This window comes from Papaver somniferum, chromosome 7 (assembly GCF_003573695.1).
Source record: "Papaver somniferum cultivar HN1 chromosome 7, ASM357369v1, whole genome shotgun sequence".
NCBI lineage: Eukaryota > Viridiplantae > Streptophyta > Magnoliopsida > Ranunculales > Papaveraceae > Papaver > Papaver somniferum.
In genome coordinates, this window is record NC_039364.1 from 76,405,735 (window position 1) to 76,426,291 (window position 20,557).

At 38.6% G+C, this 20,557-nt stretch overlaps 1 protein-coding gene and 1 long non-coding RNA gene across 2 annotated transcripts; one reads left to right on the forward strand and one right to left on the reverse strand.

The window, feature by feature from the left end:
• Positions 1-374: 374 nt before the first annotated feature.
• Positions 375-4,100, forward strand: LOC113297668 (probable lysophospholipase BODYGUARD 3). The gene is made up of 4 exons (XM_026546222.1): positions 375-1,357; positions 1,821-2,149; positions 2,247-2,446; positions 3,604-4,100. The coding sequence occupies exons 1-4, from the start codon at positions 736-738 to the stop codon at positions 3,926-3,928; spliced, it is 1,476 nt and encodes a 491-aa protein (XP_026402007.1). The 5' UTR covers positions 375-735; the 3' UTR covers positions 3,929-4,100.
• Positions 4,033-5,580, reverse strand: LOC113297669. The gene is made up of 2 exons (XR_003333581.1): positions 5,047-5,580; positions 4,033-4,952 (listed from the first exon to the last, which is right to left on the reverse strand). It is a non-coding gene; the product is annotated as an uncharacterized LOC113297669 (long non-coding RNA).
• Positions 5,581-20,557: the final 14,977 nt, after the last annotated feature.

Below are 20,557 nucleotides of genomic sequence, written 5' to 3' on the forward strand. Positions count from 1 at the left end.
TTTCTTACTCTTCATATTATACATGCAGTTTTGTGTATGTCAATCAACGTAGTTATTGGATGAATCAGAAGGAAACCCTAAGAATGACCTAAAAAAAAAAGAAAAAGAAAAAAAAGGCAATTATGTATTGGAGTATCTTCTTCTCTTTACATCCTCCTCCTCCTTGTTCTTCTTAGGGAGGTTGAACCACCACCTACCACCTCCCTTGGCCAACAAACGATTTTAATGAAACAATCAATTCATTTATTTCTCATCTTCTTTCTTCATACGTGTCCTCTACACACACTAATTCTCTCTCTGTCTCTAAGACTTTCTCACTCTAGCTAGTCTCCCCTTCTTAAATTCTTCTCTCTAATAAGGATTTCTTGCAACTTTGGTATATATAAAGGGGAGTCTATTGTGAGTTATGTTTAAAGACTCATTTTTTCCAAAGAGAGTAAATTAAGCAAAATCAAACACAAAACCCATCTTTCTCTCTTTTGGTGGGTAGTGTTGGTTTTGCAAATTTAAAGTACCTCTCTCAAGATTTCCTTCCAAGAAAGCAAAATTTAGCAATCTAGCCAGGGTTTAAGTAGCCATCACCATTATATCTTCCTTAAGACTTCATCTACGATCTTTTTATTAATGTAAGTTTTAGTTCCTGACATTCTCTCCCTATAACGATAAACCCAGCTTCTTTCTACTCTTCCTCTCTCTTCTCTTGAGATTGAGATTGAAGTTTTTTTTTTTACTCTCATGGGTTCATTATCAAAGACGAGAAGAATATTAGGAATAGTGGGTAGTGTTCTAAATGAAGTTATAAGTTTTATAGTATTTTCATTTCTTGATATTCTGGACGTACTTCTTTGTGTAATTTACAAAGTTTTTGATTTCTTCATCGAAGCAGAATGGAAACCATGTTATTGTTCGTCGACTAAAGAAGTCATTACAAATATTAATAGTCATGGTAAGATCTTAGTATCTGAAAAAGGTGAATCGAAGATTGTTTCGCTATGTTCAACTACATTACAGCTAGATGATATCTCGGATACGCTATATACAAGATCTTCATTAGTTTCTGATATCTCTAAAACAACGGTTAAAGAACTGAGAAAGTTGAAGAAAGTTGATCATGATCATAAGAGAAATACTATAAAGTACTCTAGCAGATCAGAAAGAATAGTTAACAAGAATGGTGGTTCTGTTAGATCGACATTCACGATAAATTCGACAATTGTTGAAATGCTTCAGGAGAAGATTGGAGGGTCTCAAGCTCACCCTATTCCTAGATGGTCAGACTGTGATTGTAAAACGTGCAATTCTTGGTCTTCTGGCTTCTCTAAAGAAACACTATTTGTGAAAGCTCAGGGACCCAAAGGTATTTTGTGTTCATTTACTATTAGTCTAATAGCGGTAATAGCACTTACTTAATTTTCCTCAAGCCTGGCATCGATCACCTCCATTCCTGCCAGCCATCTCTTTTACTAATTAGAGATGACCCACACCCTCACACACAGATAATCTAAGAGGTCATAATTCATTTCATCGACACAATTTAGCCACCGACCAAAACGTTAAAGATTTTATTTTAGGGGTTACATTGTGAATGAAGTTCATTTATTAGGATTGGTGAGAGTGTAGTTAGAAGTTACTGTCACATAATAAACGAGACTATTCATAATGTTCATGAGTAACCTACTAATGGTTTTTTTTTCTTTTTTTTTATTACCAAGTGAAAGAATCTTATTATGGTTTTACTTTTCAGGAGTAAAATTTTACTAGTTTTTTCTGGGATATATAAACTTTCATATAATTTAAGTTTGTGCTTTGGAATATTGCAGATCATGCAAAAGAAGATGTGTTATTCATTCATGGATTCATTTCATCGTCGTCATTTTGGACTGAAACACTATTCCCTAACTTTTCCGACGTTACAAAATCATCGTACCGATTACTAGCCGTTGATCTTCTAGGATTCGGGAGAAGTCCTAAACCCACGGATTCATTATATACTCTACGAGATCATATCGATATGATTGAACGGTCGGTTATAGAGCCTTACAAAGTCAAGTCGTTCCACATTGTGGCTCATTCCTTAGGCTGCATTTTAGCCCTTGCCCTTGCAGTAAAATACCCTGGCTCTGTTAAATCTCTCACCTTACTCGCTCCTGTAAGTCTTAATCTTACGTACTTAGCTTCCTCAAAGCAACTAACTTCGTAGGTTTTTTCAATTTCGATTAACTTCTTTTTGCGGGTATGTCTTGCAGCCATATTTCCCAGTGCCTAAAGGAGAAAATCCGACGCAGTATGTTTTACGTAGGGTGGCACCACGACGTGTATGGCCGATGATTGCATTTGGATCATCTATCGCTGCTTGGTACGAGCACATTAGTCGTACTATTTGCTTACTGATTTGCAAGAATCATCGATGCTGGGAATTTCTCACCAAACTAATCACCAGAAACAGGTAAGCTAACCCTAGAAAATACTATTACTTGGTCAAAAAATTTCTTTTTGGACAAAACTTGGTCAGTTAATATGCAACCATATCGACACTAGTCCTGTACTCCTGAAGTCTTCTATAATAGTACAAAACTTAATTTCCAGCCGGAGCGATTAATACTAACCGAAACCGAATGTCTCTTCTATAAACCAAAATTTCTACCCCAAATCACTATTCACTTTACTTATTTGTTAAACATGATTATTACATGGGATCCTCCCAATACGAACTTCCCATCCCTAGATATAGATTTAGATAGTATACACAAAATGGGGTATGAATTTGGTATAAGCTTAGATATACAAGAAGCTGTTAGACTCTACTGCTTCCCTCTCTCTAGAGTCTAGCACTAACATAGTAACATGTTATCACAGAAACAGACCCCACCTAAGTCCATCAAAGAAATTATGAACACATGGGATGCAAGAAAAAGATCGTTTTTTTTTTTTCGTTTTTTCTTCTTTCATTTAAAGAAGGTTCCGTCTGTATAGTCTAGAAGCCAATCCTAAAATGGAAACGGAGGTAGTTTTTATGGTTGAAGACTTGAAGTGGAGTGTAGAATAGATAATTCATTCGGACTGTTTGGTTTTGGTGGGGCCGTTGTTTTACTACTAAAACTTTAAGCACTCCACTCTGCTGGTACAACTTTGAATATATATATTAGAATTAAAACCTGAAAAAACTTAATGGTTAAAAGCGAAATGCATTATGACGAAATTGGGTACATGAAAGAATTTGAAGTTTTCCATTAATTTGAATAGTTCAAGGCAGTAGAACCACTTAAAAAGTGGCCCACCGTGGAAGTTCATTTTCAGAAAAAGAAGAAAAAAAAATAGTATTGATGGAAATTGGTATTTATTAGGGCATAATTCGGGTCACATAATTGAGATATGGATGGAGATCACGGACAACAACTTTTCGTTTTTTGTGTTAACTGTTAAGGATCTTAAGATTGGTGTTTGATATAACATCTATGCCATATTAGAATAGATGAAAATGATATGAAAATACTACTAAATTTGATGGTACATAAAAAGTGGTCTTCTCCTGTAAAGGAAAAACGACTCACCATCTCCACTATGTGCTAACGGTTTAATTTGCATCTCTTATTAAAATGACAGGATGAAGACATATTTGATTGAAGGATTTATGTGTCACACACATAATGCAGCTTGGCATACCTTACACAACATCATCTGTGGGACTGCCGGAAAACTCGAAAGCTACTTGGACGCAGTTAACAACCAGTTAAAGTGCGACGTCAACATTTTTCATGGGTTGGATGATGAGCTTTTACCTGTCGAGTGTAGCTTAGCAGTCCAAACTAGAATTCCTCGAGCTAATGTGAAGGTGATAGAGAAGAAGGATCATATCACAATCGTTGTTGGAAGACAACAATCTTTCGCTAGAGATCTCGAGGATATTTGGAAGAAGACGAGTGGCTAAGAAAGCCCCATATACGACCTTTAAAAATGATCAATCTGCCAGATATGTACCCAGATACTATAACTCTTTTCGGTTACCTTGTCTGTTTTTCATTTCTTTCTTTCTTTTGTCTTTTTCAGTTCTTTTTTGTCCAAAGGAAAATATATAGGGCATATAAAAAGTCCATCGAGTAGAGATTTGATTATCTTTTTCTCTCCGGTTCATCACTTCACTTCTTCTGTAACAAAAGGATACAAGAAGTTTATATGGATGAAGTGACTGTAAGGTTTTGTGAATTACAACATCACCTATTACTCTTTAAATCTCAAATGTTTATTATCATTACTCTTTCATCTCAAACAACAGTATTAATAATAATAATAATAATAATATGAATCTACATATATTTCTTAGTCTCTTGAACAACATTTTTCTTCGATCTCCTTGTTTCCTTGAACAACATTTCCCACCCCTTTAATGAGCGCCAGAAACTTGAAAGCGCGTGGAAATTCAACCATTTGATTTGGGTAATTTGCGTTTCCTTGAACAACATTTCCCACCCCTTTAATGAGCGCCAGAAACTTGAAAGCGTGTGGAAATTCAACCATTTGATTTGGATAATTTACGTTACTTCCCTGATGAAGAACATAATTTGAATTACCTTTCCTATAGATATAAAATTAGTGAAACCTCTCTCGTTAAGAATTCCATTTATTCCAAGTTAGCTGCCTCATCAAGAATACACACTTGGCCAAAAAAATACACCGACTCAGACAAAAATATCCGCGTGGCATAAAGAAATACGGGTGGCACGAGAAAAGAGAAAATTACAAAATTCCTAAACAAATAAAAAAGTGAACATACTTTCTTCTTCTCCATCTCCGTCACCTTCTTCTTCATCTCCGTCACCTTCTTCATAAGAACGGGCAAAAAAAAAAATATCGTAAGTACTGATTTTATATGGGAGGACATATTCTGACACGAGTATGCCATCGGACGAAAATATCGGACGGTTCTGCACCATATCTGTTCTTCACAATCAAACCTGCAATTGATATTTAAAAAAAAAAAAAAAAATTGATGTGATGAGAGTACACAAAATTTGCGAAAAATAAAAGAATTGAATCCCCCATTTGTACCTAAGGTCTTCGTTGATCGTCACCACCACTACCAATTAATCGCAAATCTATATACAGATGAGTACATTCGAAATTCGGTCCCAAATTATAATCAAGCAATCCCAAATTAGTTCCTTTAGAACAGCTCTCTTATGTTTAATTCAGCTGTTGAATCCTAACTGACCCAAAAATCCGTCCATATTAAATCCTAAGCTACCACCAAATTCCTCTTGCTCCCCATCGTCTTACAGCAAGTGGGCCATCATCGTCTTTAAGAGTCACTGATGATATAAAGAACAAATTGAATCGGTACCTTAGTTAATCAAATTCCTAAGTCATCATTAATATTTACAAAACAGACACCAGAGGATTAATATCATCGTCGAAAACAATTTTCATTTCTTGATTAATCAAAACAACTCAACAAAAAAATAGGAAGAAAACCCAAAGATCACCAGATCTGGCAATAGTGGAGCATTTCTAGCGAGTTGTTGAATGAACCCAGAATCTGTCTCCCGCATTCTACCCATGTTCGATTAGAGGTCTTGTATTATATTTTTGTGGAGGAAATTTTCGGTATCAAAGTGCTACACGTGTTTACAACCTGTTTTATATGCTACACGTACGCGTCTTAGTTGGCAGATAACAGAACTTTTGGACGGAATATATACCGAGGGGAGGTTTCACTGAGTTTATCTCTATAGGGGAGGTAAATCAAATTATGATCTTCGCCAGGAGAGGTAACGCAAATTAGCCCATTTGATTTTCTAGGATCAAAATTTAGCCATCAGAGTTCATAGGTCCGAGAACAAAATTTCCGTGTGAACACTAGATTGGAGCCCTAGAATTTTCGTGTTTAATTTTCAACGGCCAGATTTTATTCAAATGGAAGGTTTTGGTGTAAATACGACTAAATAAAGGTCTATCTTTAATTCTTCACAAATCTTACTTTTTCTGTATTTATAAAAATAACATTATTATAAAAATTAGGATGAAGACTTTAAAACTCCATTTTTTTCAATTATAGGTTGCATTTTTATAAACTTTATATGGCCGGAAAGCTCTTTAAATTTTTACATAAAGAGCATAAATAAGAGCATCAAATTTTAAGTTCCATAAACAAAGATAACATCTTTTATTTTGCTCAAATAATATTCATGTATCCATTTGACGTGCAAATACATCTCTCAAAAATGAGTTTTGATATTTGACAAGAACATATCATAAAACATGACATGCAACGCACACACACTCGGTTTGTTTGTTTAACCCTTTTAAGACAAATTATCTCGCCTTATAAGTCATCAAAGGTCCTTTTGGCACGAGTAGTTGTCGGGAGCCTGCAACTAGATATTCGAGTACAAGTAGTTAGATTACTTCTTTAATAAACAAAGCAATTTTATTGATTTAGGAAAGTTTTGATCTCCAGGAACATGTTGCAAACTAGAGATGAAAAACAATCGTAACTTTCAACATCACCTGAAGTTTTCCTGACATTATTAGAAATTGCGTCATGATTGTCATGGCGCTTAACAAAAGAGAAATTTGGCTATAAGAAAACTCCAACATAAGATGTTTAGTTCTCCAAATAGTGTTTATGTTCTCCCAGTGTATCCGGAGAGCAGCATCTATTATTGATTGCACAACTAACTTTGTGTCTGCTTCAATGTGAATCTTGATAAGTTGTTTGTTTTAGCCTAACTTAGTGCCTCCCGAACTTCCGTACATTCTCCTTCTTCATGCCTTAATACTCATGTTGCACATGTTCCTTTGATGCCTCCCTAATGAATTGTATGATCACGCAAAAACAGGCCAGTTCCATTTTGGTTAGTATTAGAATCAAAAGAGATATCGATGTTTATTTTAAATGCTCCTGCTTTAGAAGGTTTTCAGTCATATTTAAAAAAGTTACGATCCCCTATCAAGATATTACTACTAATACTATCATTACTGCAGTTATTAGGAAAATAATGAATTCCTCTCATGGAGTTAAACGGATTAAGGTTTTTTTTTTTAATAGGAAAAATTATTTAGAAAAAAACTTAAACTAGTACATATCCTCGTTCTCAGATATAAGAGAATTCGATCATTTAGACAGGTCATATCGATCCCACCATACAAAATTTTTACTTGTCCTAGCCACTTTAGCTCAATAGATCAGAAAACCCATTACTTTATTCAGGAACCTGAATACACATCCAAGACTCAAAAGTAAAAAATATTTTTGACAATCAACTATTACACTATTTGAGGTCCATTTAACTATACTTATTTTTCCATTTATGCCATTTATTACATTAATACTATCTCCTTACAAACGAAGATTACGAATCTATTTCTCCTTTGCCCAGAGTATTGCTGCTAGTGGTGCTTTGGGTTCGGCTATTCCTGCATCTTTGAACTCCTCGCATATGATTGCTACTCCTTTATGGGTCTCTTAAATATCAAGTATTATTAATCTTAGACCCACAATTGGTTCTTTTCCTTTGAAAGAGGTACTAAAATTAATTTTTATAAAAGCGAAATAAGAGGATTCCACTCTGGTATATAATTTCTATGAGATACTTCCTGCCTTGTAACTTCCATTCTCATACTATTATTCCTCCAATATGTGATTAACTGTTGTACATGTCTCACTAATGTATCCACCTTCAACTGCGCATTATCAAAGACTATGGCACATCTTTGTTTCTAGATGGGCCATAATATAAAAATCCTGACATGCAACCCAACATATAATGCAATCCAAAAGATTCCTATTAGCCACGACATAAGACAAATTTTAATCAATTTCAGACTAAATCCTTTTACTAATCTCACAATCTAAAAACAAATGTTGAACAGACTCTACTTCTTGATTACAAAGGGGACGAATATTATTTATATTAGGTAGGTCTTGGCTTAATCTTTGTCCTAAAAGAAGGCAATTTGAAACACATTTCCACCAAAAGCGCAAAAAGTTTGGTGGGAGATTAGTTTTCCAGAATTGCGTCCTAGGGAAACAGTTACAATTGTAGTGTGTGCTACATTTGCATCATCTTGGATAGCCCCGCAAGCACTTTTTTATAAGTGCTTCATTCTTACATATTTACTACTCAAATTTGCATTTATTTAGTTCTTTGTTTTGTACATATTTAGTGGTTTTTGTTTAATTTTGCAGTTTTTAAAAATAAAGCTCGATGGACTAAAATGCGAAAATTTGCGGGTAAAATGGAGGAAATAAAGTGATTTATGATTAAATGAGCTAAGCCCGGGAGGAAAATTATTTATTTCATTAAGTCCAATTATTTGAATATGGGAGTATGGCAAACATGTCAAGGCGTGTGGTAAACATATCAAGGTGTGTGTATGAAGTGTGACGCGCATTTATTCACAAATATGGATAATTATGTCGACATCATTTGGAGGATTAATATAATATATTCTACCTTTGGAACTAAAGAAGAGACGGTCTCATAAATAAGAAAGAAAATGAAAATATTAATTGGAAATCAACGTATATCACGTAAATTTTATATTATACCAATTAAAAGAATGTGGAAATATTTGGAAGACTTGTGTATATAAAAAGTGGTGGAAGGGAGCTAGTAGTCTAGTTAAGATTAATTTTCTCTTTTCTTTTTTATTCTTTCTTTTTGCAATAATGGATAGTCATTCCTGCCCATTGGGGTTGAAGATGAAGCCGATTTTATTTTGTCAGAGATCATTCAGGTATTTCTAACAAATTATTCTTTTGTTTTAATTGAATTATTAATTTCTCTTCAATTACTGCTTCATTTTAACCGTTTTGGACAGTCTTCGCTATCGATTTTTTATAAGCAAAGGAGATTAAACTATTTTGGGTTTATAACATAAGTGGTATATTTGTTTTAGCTGCAACATTTTATGAGACATGAGATTGATTTCGATACTGTCTCGAGTTATAACAAGAATATTTATAGAAGATGAATGCTTGTTTACATAACTCAAATGGTGGATTCTGAAAACCCTGGTAATCATTTATTTGTTAGTTTGTTTAATTCCTTAATTCTATTAATATTTTCTTATTTATGTTTTTATTTCTTAGCATAATTTGACTTTAAATTAAAAGTAACAATATTTTAGCCCATGTGGATCGAGTCGTACTTGCATATTGTCCAACAGACAGTTGTGCACTTGTGGTGTTGCAATTTAATTTTCATCGAGTTTTTCGCGCCGCTGCCAGAGACTAAAAGTTTATTTTTAATTTCAATCAAAATTATATATATTAGGCTAGACTATATGTTTTATTTATTTTATTTTATTTCTAGATTTTACTTGGGCATTGTTTGTACCGTGTATAAAATAGACGGAAGGCCCATTAATCAAGCCTGTAAAGAAGATTCTAGAAGTTTCCAGAAGTTTCTAGAATTTTTACTTAGGCAACACTTGCCGAACCACGTTAAATTCTCGCCTTCATATTTATTTTCAATTGTCTTTTGCCCTAATTTCATATAATCATCATCAAATAATCGTGTTTTGTGCGTAGAATTTATTTTGGGTACAAACATTGGCGCCGACTAAGGGGATTCGTGAAAACAATCGTGTTTTACCATTGAGAAAAGCGCGGAAGAAATATGCACGAATTCCGTGCAAAAATCAGCAAAAAAATAAAATAAAAAAATAAATAGGGTTCTTCCGTAACCGTTGCAGAAGAAGCAATACTGTTGCAAAACAATTGAACCAGTTGTTGCGAAAGCAGTAGCAGAAGGGTTGCGAAATCCAGAGATACTGTAACAGATATATATGTTGCAGAAAGCGTTGTGATAGCCTAATCTTCATCCAACATTAGCTACAGCCTCGCATCCAACGATCTGGATCTGTCAGATTTACCAGATCATATCCGTACGATCTGTTCAGCCTCCCAAACAGCTTCAGATCCAGCGAATCGGATACGTCAGATTAAGAAGATCTGATCAGTAGGCTGTCCAGCAACGCATCAAGCTTTCGATGCATCGAACCGGTTCAGAGAGTTTCAGCTTATCAGATTGCGACAAATCAGCACTTCGTGTACAGTCAGCAGACACCACGTTTGCAATCCTGTGCCACGTCAGCAAATAGTGTCACGTCAGCACGTGCCAGACACATCAGCACTTGCTCGACACGTAAGCACGTACTCGTCATGTCAGCTGCATCAGTCCACTCATTGACTGCCATGTTAGCATTACGTTCCAGACACATTAACACTTGCTCGACACGTAAGCACGTACCCGTCATGTCATCTGCATCAGTCCACTCATTGACTGCGATGTTAGCATTCGGATCCAGTCAGGATAGTGCCTTGGTAGTTCAAGAAAAAGAATAAAAATATGTTCAGGAGGGAGGAATCGATCTCATGACATGTAGGTTGCACCTTCCATCCTTCAACCATCTGTGTTGCCAATTCTTTTGTGCAACAAAACATGACTCAGTAATCTAAGTTTGTTCAGCACGCATATCATTCACATCTTGTTTCGCCAATAAGTTTTTCGTTAAAAGTCCGAATTGAGTGATTTTTGGCTCGCTTGAATCGTCTTTCGATTCACTACAGCATGGAAGCAAAAATTTCTGTGTTCGAGAAACTTTTATGTGAACTTGGGGCAACAACATGATCGAGTTCGAGGATCGTGGATAGCGACATAATCGATTTCGAGGTTCGTGATCAGCGACATAATCGAGGTTCAAGGAATAAAGACTTACACATGTATGAGTTATCACACAGTGTTCATATCCAACAATGGTTATATATTCTAAACTCTCATTTCAATCACTGAAACATTCTTAGAGGACGTTATATAGTTGTTATTCACAAACCATTTTTCGTCAAAGCAATTTTCAAGTAATTGAAACTTAATATGACTTTCGTCACTAGTAAAGATGAACTTGGCCAAAGCGAAAGCTTACCAACACATATTTCGAGAAATAGATAAGCGAGATAAACTCGTCTGAAATAACAAATGCGTATAATCATAGTCTATATAGCAATACGACTTTTGTCTCAAGATAGGAGATAGAGTAGATAGACTTTCGAGTGATAGATAAGTTCAAGTCTCCACATACCTTTTAGTCGATGAAGTTCCACAAGTTCCTTGAGTATTTCTTCGTCTTTGTATGATGATCGCCATGGAGTCTAGAGCTCAACTACACTTTCCATCCTAGTCCGAGACTTAGCTATAAGTAGACTAGAAATAAAGACTTATAGTTTTGATCACTAACATTGACAAACATGCTTCAGATAGCAACGCATGCGAGTTCGACCGAGCAGTGCTCTAACAATCTCCCCCTTTGTAAATTTTAGTGACAAAACTATCAATACATATGGAATACAAAAATAGATATAAACTTTTGTAGCTTTTCTTCCACATGCAGAAAAATCACTATACAAAAATAGATATACCGAGCAGTGTTTTAGCTTTAATATGATTTGCAGAAAAATCACTAGAACTAGTTGAAGGATTTTTAACAAGAGGGAAACAAGGAGTACCTGAACCGGCTGCTTTACTTGTCTTTTTGATGCTCCATTTGAGTCTGTTTATGCAGACCTTAAGTTCTGAGACTCGATTATTGACATGTATGAAGTCTGGAGCAGGCATCTTCGGACTGCAGCCTTCCTCAGTGAGAGAAGAGGAATTTAACCTTTTTTTCTATAGAATTTAACCTTTCTTTCTTTTTGCTTCCATTAGTTTCAAGAGCTTCAGCTAGTTGATCCTCAAGAGGATTTTTAATGAAGGAATCTGACTCATGTTGTTCGTTACTCGTTGATTGTTGAGAATTAATCTTTGCTTCTAACTCAACAAGTTTCTTATTCAACAAGTAATGTTTCCTGTTGAGATTCTCAAACTCAAGAGATCTTGAGTGTAGACTTTCTTTGTAGTCTTTAAGTAGATATCTGGAATTCTAATATCCAGAGAAGAAGCCAGAAAATATTTTTCTTAGTTTCCTATTCTCTCAAGAAGTCCAATTACATCCGAGGAAGACAATCTTTTTGTGGAGACAGCTCCTAGCAATGAGGAAAATTCAGATAGATTATCTTCAGCATCAGAGTCCTGCCCAAAATCAGAAAAAAAAAGAGTAGCGGACCCGCGGAGAAGGATCAACAATGAGAGGAAGCGTGGCCACACCATAGGCCAGTCGGCGCCACTTGGCCACTCCCCATGTTACCTAACCGGCCCTACTCATTTCTCGGCCAATCAGGTCGCCCTAAACCTGCCACACTCCCACGAGTTGTGGCTGGGCCCATACTTGCCGGCCCTATTCCCCATCGACAATCATGTCGCATTAAACCTGCCACGCGCACCGAAAGGATAGACACACCCATGCTTGGTCGGCTCCCTACTTTCATTGACCAATCAGGTTGCTCTAAACCTGCCACAACCTTAAAAGAGGTGGAAATTGTGTCAAGAGGTCGCCATACTAGGTTGGCTTCCCAAAACCATGCCAGCATACTAACGGCATGCCAAACATGCCACAAACAAACATGCCAGGCGCACATGCCAAACGGCATGCCAATCGCACATGCCAAACAGGCATGCCAAGTGCACATGCCAAACGCGCCACTTGCCGTGATAGCATGCCAAAACTTGCCAACCCATTCTCCGTGTGTGACCAGCTTCACAACGGACTTCAATTTGGATAGCATGAACCCTAGGCGCGGCCATGCTCTAGTGGCGGTGGATGATACCCTAATTTCTAATCGTGGCCCAAAACTATGTCACCTCAGGCCCGCAACATGTCGCAAGCCGTACGTATTTAGGAAACCCTAAAAAAGGCGCCACACCATGGCCACTCATGGAAATATTTGTTCTTGTGGCCGTTTCTACATGGTGGCCTGCCTACGGCTTCTCCGGCATGTCTCTGGCATCGTTTGTATAAAATGCCATGTCGCGGCCACCTACCGCATGCTACATGCCATATATGCTAATTAGGGTTTCGACATGCCAAACCCTAATTTAGGCAAAGTTGTCACGCCAACCGAGCCAAACAATGTTCCACGGAACATAGGAATCATTGTGGCCATTAAAACCGACATTGCCACACCACGTTTGAGTCTAAACCCAACGTGCCAAAATTTCAGTGGCCATGGATACGCCAGGCGCCACTTACACCGTGTCCCTGGCATGCACAAACTATGCCAGCCACTCCACCACGCCACTGGCATGCACGAACTATGCCAGCCATGTCGCAATGCCACTAGCGTGCACTAAAGGCGCCACTGTGCCATTATCAGGCACCAAAAAAAGGTAGCCATAATCGACGGCTACCCTTCCTCATGAGATGCAATCTCAGCCATCTAAGTCTGCCACCAAACTGACAGGATTGTGGTAAGTTTTATGCGAACAACCGCCTAAATCTAGTGGCCATGGCTACGCCAGGCGCCACTTGCACCACCGTGCCACTGGCATGCACGAGCCATGATACTCATGCCGCAGTGCCACTGAAATACACCAAAACCGCCACTGTGCCATTACCAGGCGCCAACAGAAGGTAGCCATAATCAACGGCTACCCTTCCTCATGAGATGCAATCTCAGCCATCCAAGTTCGCCACCGAACTGACGGACTTGTGGCAAGTTTTAGGCGACCAGCCAAGACGTGCCTAATAGCATCACATGTTATTTTCCTGCGGCAAGACTCTTGACTTTGACTTGCCGCACATAGCAACCTGCTACACGTTTTCCACGAAAACACTCGAGACATCAAACATGTCACAAACTGGGGGGATACTCATCAGGGTATTGGTATGGCGGTTTACAGCGTGCGGCGTGCATACGCCTGTTATAATAAAGTGTCATGAAGCGGGACAATTAGTGGTGGCAAGAAGTAACGGGTGTAAACGGATCTACTTCCTTCATCATGGAAGCATGGGTTTCTGACGGTTATACGTTACTCGACTCTTCCATCACCCAATCGTTCCCACTTCCTACGAGACCAGGGTACGTTTAAATATGACTTGTATAAATAGGCTTCACCTATTTCCACCAAACAACAATTTTTTGGTCGGCAACAACATAGTATTCAGAAATCACCAAGAACTGATACCTTTTCACTCTGCAAGCCAGTTCCACTTTCTGATACAAGTCATAAAACAAGCCACATCTTCAGAATTAACCATTCTGGTCTCAACACTCTCTTCGCTTCCCTCCCTAAGACCAACCCTTCTCCTTCACTTTGTGACCGAAGCAAGCCTGGAATGGCCATTTCTTGGTTTAGGCCAGGATTGTACAGATTGATCTCTCGAATCAAAAGTACTCCCGTGCAGTGCATTGTTTAGGGTTTAGATTTGTTTCTCATCCACACACCCAAAATTACCAAAATCAGCAGAAACAGTTTTCACCCACAAACAATTGGCGACCACAGTGGGAGATTAATCTATTGGTTGCAATACTAATTTCCAATTTCATTTTTCAATCCCAATTTCAAGATGGTAGAGCTCAGGTCCGGGTCAACAACGAACCCTGATGCCACCGGCGCTGAAAACGCCCTTGATATCAACGTTCCTTCCAGTGACATAAATGTACCACCTTTCATCATGATCAACACCCGCGGCGCCGAAGACTCTACCACCAACACCAGCGACGTAGAAAACGTTCCCTCAGGCGTTACACCTACGATCACCATAGCTAGAGCCGCTGCCGCCACCCCATTGTTCTTCAAGTGTGACGCTCCCAGTCGTCACCAGAGTTGTTGTCACTCCACCATCAGGACGAGATACCGGAGGAGCCAGAGGAATCCAACCACCTATTACCATTGCTGATTTGATGGAAATAAAAGAAGTTTTTGCTAAGGCTCAGACGAACATGGCCACAACTCAAAAGGAGCGAAACAATGAACATGCGAATGATTAGTCAAGGGATTCAGAATTCGGGCGTCATATTGTCATAAACCAAATGTGACCGAACATCAATTGGTGGAGTTGTGCATTAATGCTTTCTGGGGACTCTGTTCGCAAAACCATATAATCTATGATGGAGCATGTGTGTGAGATTTTTTTTATTTCTCCAAGGTGCAGCGCCGAGATATATTTTCAAGCTCTCATTCGTGTTGCGTTGGCGCTTCGAACTTTGCTCCAGGGGCCGCTTCAACTTTTCGCTCCAGAAGCCGCTCCGCTTCAACGTTTCGCTCCAGAAGCCGCTTCGCTTCCACGTTTCACTCCAGGAGCCGCTTTGACGTTCTCCCCAGAAGCCGCTCCGCTTCCACATTTCACTCCAGGAGACGCTTCAACGTTCTCCCTATAAGTCGCTCCGCTTCAACGTTTCTCTCCAGGAGCCGCTTCAACGTCTCACCTCCAGAAGCCGCTCCTCTTCAACATTTCGCTCCAGAAGCCACTCTGATTCCACGTTTCACTCCAGGAACCATTTCAACGTTCTCCCCAGAAGCCGCTTTGCTTCAACGTTTCGCTCCAGGGGCCGCTTCAACGTCTCACCTCCAGAAGCCGCTCCTCTTCAACGTTTCTCTCCAGAAGCCGCTTCAACGTTCTCTCCAGAATCTTCCACTCCTTCCTACCAAGGTTCGTTCCCGTAGCCGTCACTCCTCCCTGTCAAGGATTGTGATCACAGCCAGCCAAACCTCTTCTGATTACAGCTGCTGCCAAGAACCGTTGCTGCTCGTTTGAGCTTCACCATAGAAGCAACCACTACAAAGAATATTTTGTCAATGTGATGTTCCAAGCATCCCATCCAGGAGAGTACGATAAACTTGTATCAAATCACAGAGGCTTGGATTCAAGGTGGTACAATCAAAGTAAGCTACACTTGGGGACTGAAGCCTCCTTCAGGTTTAGAAGCCTAAACGCAGTCACCGCCTTACCAGCGAATGCAATGGAAGCACATCTTCCACGAGGAAATAAGCTCATAATAATTACACATGGGGACTTTTGTCACGCTTCTTACTCACTGGTAGGCTTGGGAATGTGTGTAAAATAAGAGAATAAGAAGCCTACATGTTATAACCGCAAGTGCACGGTGTCGTGATGTAGTGTGTGCAAGTGCGAGTCGATCCACAGATACTTGTGTCTGTAAGTTGAAGTTTCCTAAACTATTCTAAACTAAGCAGTGACAGTAAACAAGAATGTGAACTTCAGTGGCAGTGAGCCAAAGGCAGTGATAAAGAAACAAAGGCAGTGAGCCAAAGAACACAGAGTGTAAACACTAAGAATGAAGGTACTAGGGCAGTGAATCCACCACTAACTTATACTAGTTATTCTACTAGTGATCCTAACCTTGTCCTTATAGTTGATAACATGGGAGATGCAAGTCTTCTGTGTATCTAAGGTAACTCCTATATGAATAAATCAATCACAACAGCTAAGGTATCTCTCCAAAGCATCAACTGTCTGTTTAAGGCACAGCTGATCAAATGGTCAAGATGTGTAATGAATCATGAGCTGCAGTTCTACAACACTGGAGTGTTCTAACTACAATGGATGCATGACATTCACTGTGAAAGGCTAGTGTTAAATCCCTAAGACTGAGTTTCAATTTAAACATTTAAGCGCAACAAGATTAATGCCATTAGCATGAATAATAAGTAACAAACTATAGCTTCATCTATACCCTAGCAGATGGAATTAAAACATCAGGAACATAATTGACAGTGCAAAACAATTGAAAATAACACAGTTGAGGAATTGGCTAGTCCAGTCCTCTTGGGTGAAGCTCTGGCTAGCCCAGGCATGGTTACAACACACACCCACACATCATATTTATACCCAATTTATCAATTTAGGGTTTCCCCAAATTCCCAAATTCAACAGTTGAAATTAGGGTTCGACTTTACCTAATTTGACGTGACAAATCACTCAAAAAGGTCGACCCATTTCTTCTCTGACTCTCCTGCTCCTCTCCATGCCTTCCAATTGCGTTTCTAACTCGACCTAATTCATCAATCTCTCACCTAGGGTTTCAGAGATAGAAAAGAGGAGAGATTGATGAAATAGATGGGTAGAAGGCTAGGGTAATGATGGGTTTTGGTTGTTAGAGTGGTAGGATGGTGATGGTAGTTGTGGCAGGTGGCTGAGGCAGTGGAGAAGGTGGTGGCAGGGAGTGGTGGTTCTGCAGAGGTGAGGGAGAAGATGAGATCGATGGTTTGGGAAGAAGGGAGTGTTTGGTTTGCTGCTCGACTTGGGATGTAGGTGTTTGGTACTATGGTGTGTGTCGGGGACAGCAAATGTTGATGCACAGCGAAGATAAGACGTGGGATGTGGAGATGGTGGATCGATCTAACGGCGAGATAGAAGAAAGCGAGGAGCGACCGTTGGATGCGGAAGTACAACGAAATTGACGGCTCAAGATGGAGTTAGGTGCTATAGTGTTTGACATGAGCTTCAGATTTTGATGCACTATGATGAAGCGACCGTAGGATGCTGAGATGATCCAATCTGACGGCTCCTCTTCAAGCCCAGTTCTAGCCTTTTGGTCTTGCGCACAACATTCTTCGCGGCTTCCTTGTGTGATTCCTCTTGGCTTCCACCACTTTTCTGCTTTTTTTGCTCCGTAATTCATCCAAACTTTATTTACAACCTAAAAATGCAAAATTAATTAATAAAAATATTTATTCTTGAAAACAATGAAAATACAGAATATGGGATAAAATGTAGAATTAATGCACAAAAGATGAGTTAAATGCCAAGAAAAATATATAGAAATATGCACTTTTTAGCACTCATAAAATACCCCCAAACCTGAATTTTACTTGTCCTCAAGTAAAACAAAACTAAGGAAATCCTACCTATACCACTGTCGCCGGTCTCTCGAATGCATTTAGCGTATGCACTAAGCCTTTTAAACCACTAAGTGTCCCTAGTGGACGAGTTGAAGTCTCGTGAAGGTTTGCTTAGAACGTACCTACAAAGTTCTAGGACAAAATATAAGCTCAGATTCCATGAAATGTGACATGTGCAAGACAGTAGAAGCTCACAGCAAAATGGAGATGTCAATCTAGCTATCAAAGGCACAATCCTAGCACTGATAACAAATAAAGACATGTGATAAGAGTGTAAAGTGTATCTACACATGTGTAAAGAAATATCGGACGTTATGACTACTAATCACCAAGAGATAGTTTCTCAGGCTAAGAACCGAGGTCGAAATCTAGTTAGCTGTCCGGACTTTACGAGAATTGTGAATGAGTTGGAGGTATTTCACAATTACTCGCGTTGTACATCAATGGCATACACCCTTCCTTGCTTATTACAATAAAACAATAAAAGATGACTCTTTACATGACTCTTATTTACATTGACTACTCTCTTTTATTTTTGGAACAAGAGAGGATGGAATTGATAAATACTTGATTTATTTTATTTTTTTGATTTTTTTTTTCTGAATATATACATCGTTTTTTTTTTTTTTTTTTTTGAAAAAAAGATTTACAACATGGTAACTCTTTTGATACATAAGCAAAAAGAAACAAAAATTACATGACACTTTGCAAGAGGTAGCCCTTTTTGATGCACCCAGTTAAATTCGATGGTTGTCTTTCTTAATGTAACCTCCACCTTCTATCCCAACCAACCAAAGAACAAGCTAGTCAAGTTTCGTTCAGTAAGTGATTGGCAACTAAAACTTCCGATAGAACACTTCAAGGATGAGGCTATACATGTACTGGTAGATCGTGCGCGTGCAAGTTTCTTATCACTATGTGAATTGTGCTAGAATCAGGGTGCCTAAATATATAGACTAAGAATCCTTATGTTTACATACATGCACAAGAGTCAACATTTCAAGGTAAATGAGCTCCATTTTTATGTTTTTATCATTTTCTATTTTTTCATTTTTTTATTTTCATTTTTTCATTTTTTTCATTTTTTTTTTTCAAAAAGAAAGAGTTCAGTTTTCAATTATAGCATGTGATCGTGGTATCTATACCATACCCCCAAATATAAACTAAACATTGTCCTCAATGTTTCAAAATATGAAAAGAATTATAACATACGAACAGGATTATGCTGAGTAGAGAAAAAGGAAAGAGAATACTCGATTTGACGGCGAAAGCAAAATTAGAACTCCGTTATTCAAGGCAAAAATCCAACATATTTCAGTTAAGAGTCACATTGGATTAGAAAAATATGTACAAAAGAAACAAAAGATTTATCTAAGAAACTATCTACTAGATTCTATACAAGAAAATTTGGTTTTTAATGGGATTGGACTTTTGGGGAAAAATTTGGTTTTGTCGGGAGACATTTGGTTTTGATGGGAAAAAGAAAAAATTTGGTTTTTAGGGAAACATTTGGAAAACTTTGGTTTTTATGGGAGAAAAACATTTGGTTTTTAATGGGTTTTGAAAAGAAAAATTTGGTTTTAAAATCGGGAGCAAGCGCACATTGGTGGAAGAATGCACAGCCCACTAGAAATTTTAAAACAGCCCACAACTTGTGTGAAGTGAATCCCAACGAATTAGTTTGAATTGAGCCCAGCAAAAGGTTTTGAAAAAGAATAGGTCCAACTGTTTGGGTTCAGGAGCCCAGAAGTTCAGTTTCAGTTTGGTTTTGGGCTAACAGAATAGCCAAAATTCGAGGCCCAGTTGGGCTTAAAAATTGTTTTTCCAATTTTAATTTGGGTCAAGCCCAGAGTTCAGAAATTCAAATTTCAGGGTTGAAACCCACAGTTCAGAAACAAAATAAGCCCACAGTTCAGCTTAAATACAGGCCCACAGTTTAGTTAAACTACAAGCCCAGCATTCAGTCTTAAAATTACAAGCCCAAAAATTGGGTTTACTGATGGGTTTAGGCTTACTAGTTAGCACAACCCAGCTGCTCAGTAATTACAGTTGCACAGCCCAGTTGGGCTTGGTTCACAGCAACAACAACTTCAGCAAGAGCACCAGAGGCTCATCAGCAACAGCAACAAGAAGAAGAAGCAGCAGCAGTAGGAGGCAGCAAGACAGCAGCAACAACAACACGGAAAACAGCAGCAGCACCAGAGGCTGGCTGTAGCAAAAGAAGGAGTTGACAGCAACAGCAGCATCAGTTCAGCCACAGCACAGCAGCAAGTAGCACCAGCAGCAAGTAGTTCAGTGCAGCAGCAACAAGAAGAAGACGAAAGAGTAGCAGCACAGCTGCAGCAACAACATCAAGAGCACCAGAGGCTCAGCACCAGCAGCAGAAACTCCACAGCAACAGAAGACAAACAGCAGCAACACCAACTACCTGACACTCATTGTGTGTGATCAGTACACAGAAAAGGCAGGGAAAAAAGGAAAACTGCATAAAGCAGTGCAGTTTGCAGCTGTAGTTGGCAAGGCCAAGATGCTTGACAGATAATATGCATCTACAGATGCAGATGGGGGTGCAGATGCAATGAATGATGCAGATGCGGTGAATGGAATGCAGATGCAGTGATGCAATGATGCAATATGCTTACAGCTAAGTTAAAGATGCAGCTAAAGACACTAAGGTTAAGTTAGAGACACTAAGCATAAGTTAGAGACACTAAGGCTAAGTTCAAGTTGCAGCTAAAAAGCTAAAAACACTAAAAGAGCTAAAACAGTTACACTAAGTTAAGGTTACAGCTAACGTTACAGCTAGGTTACAACTA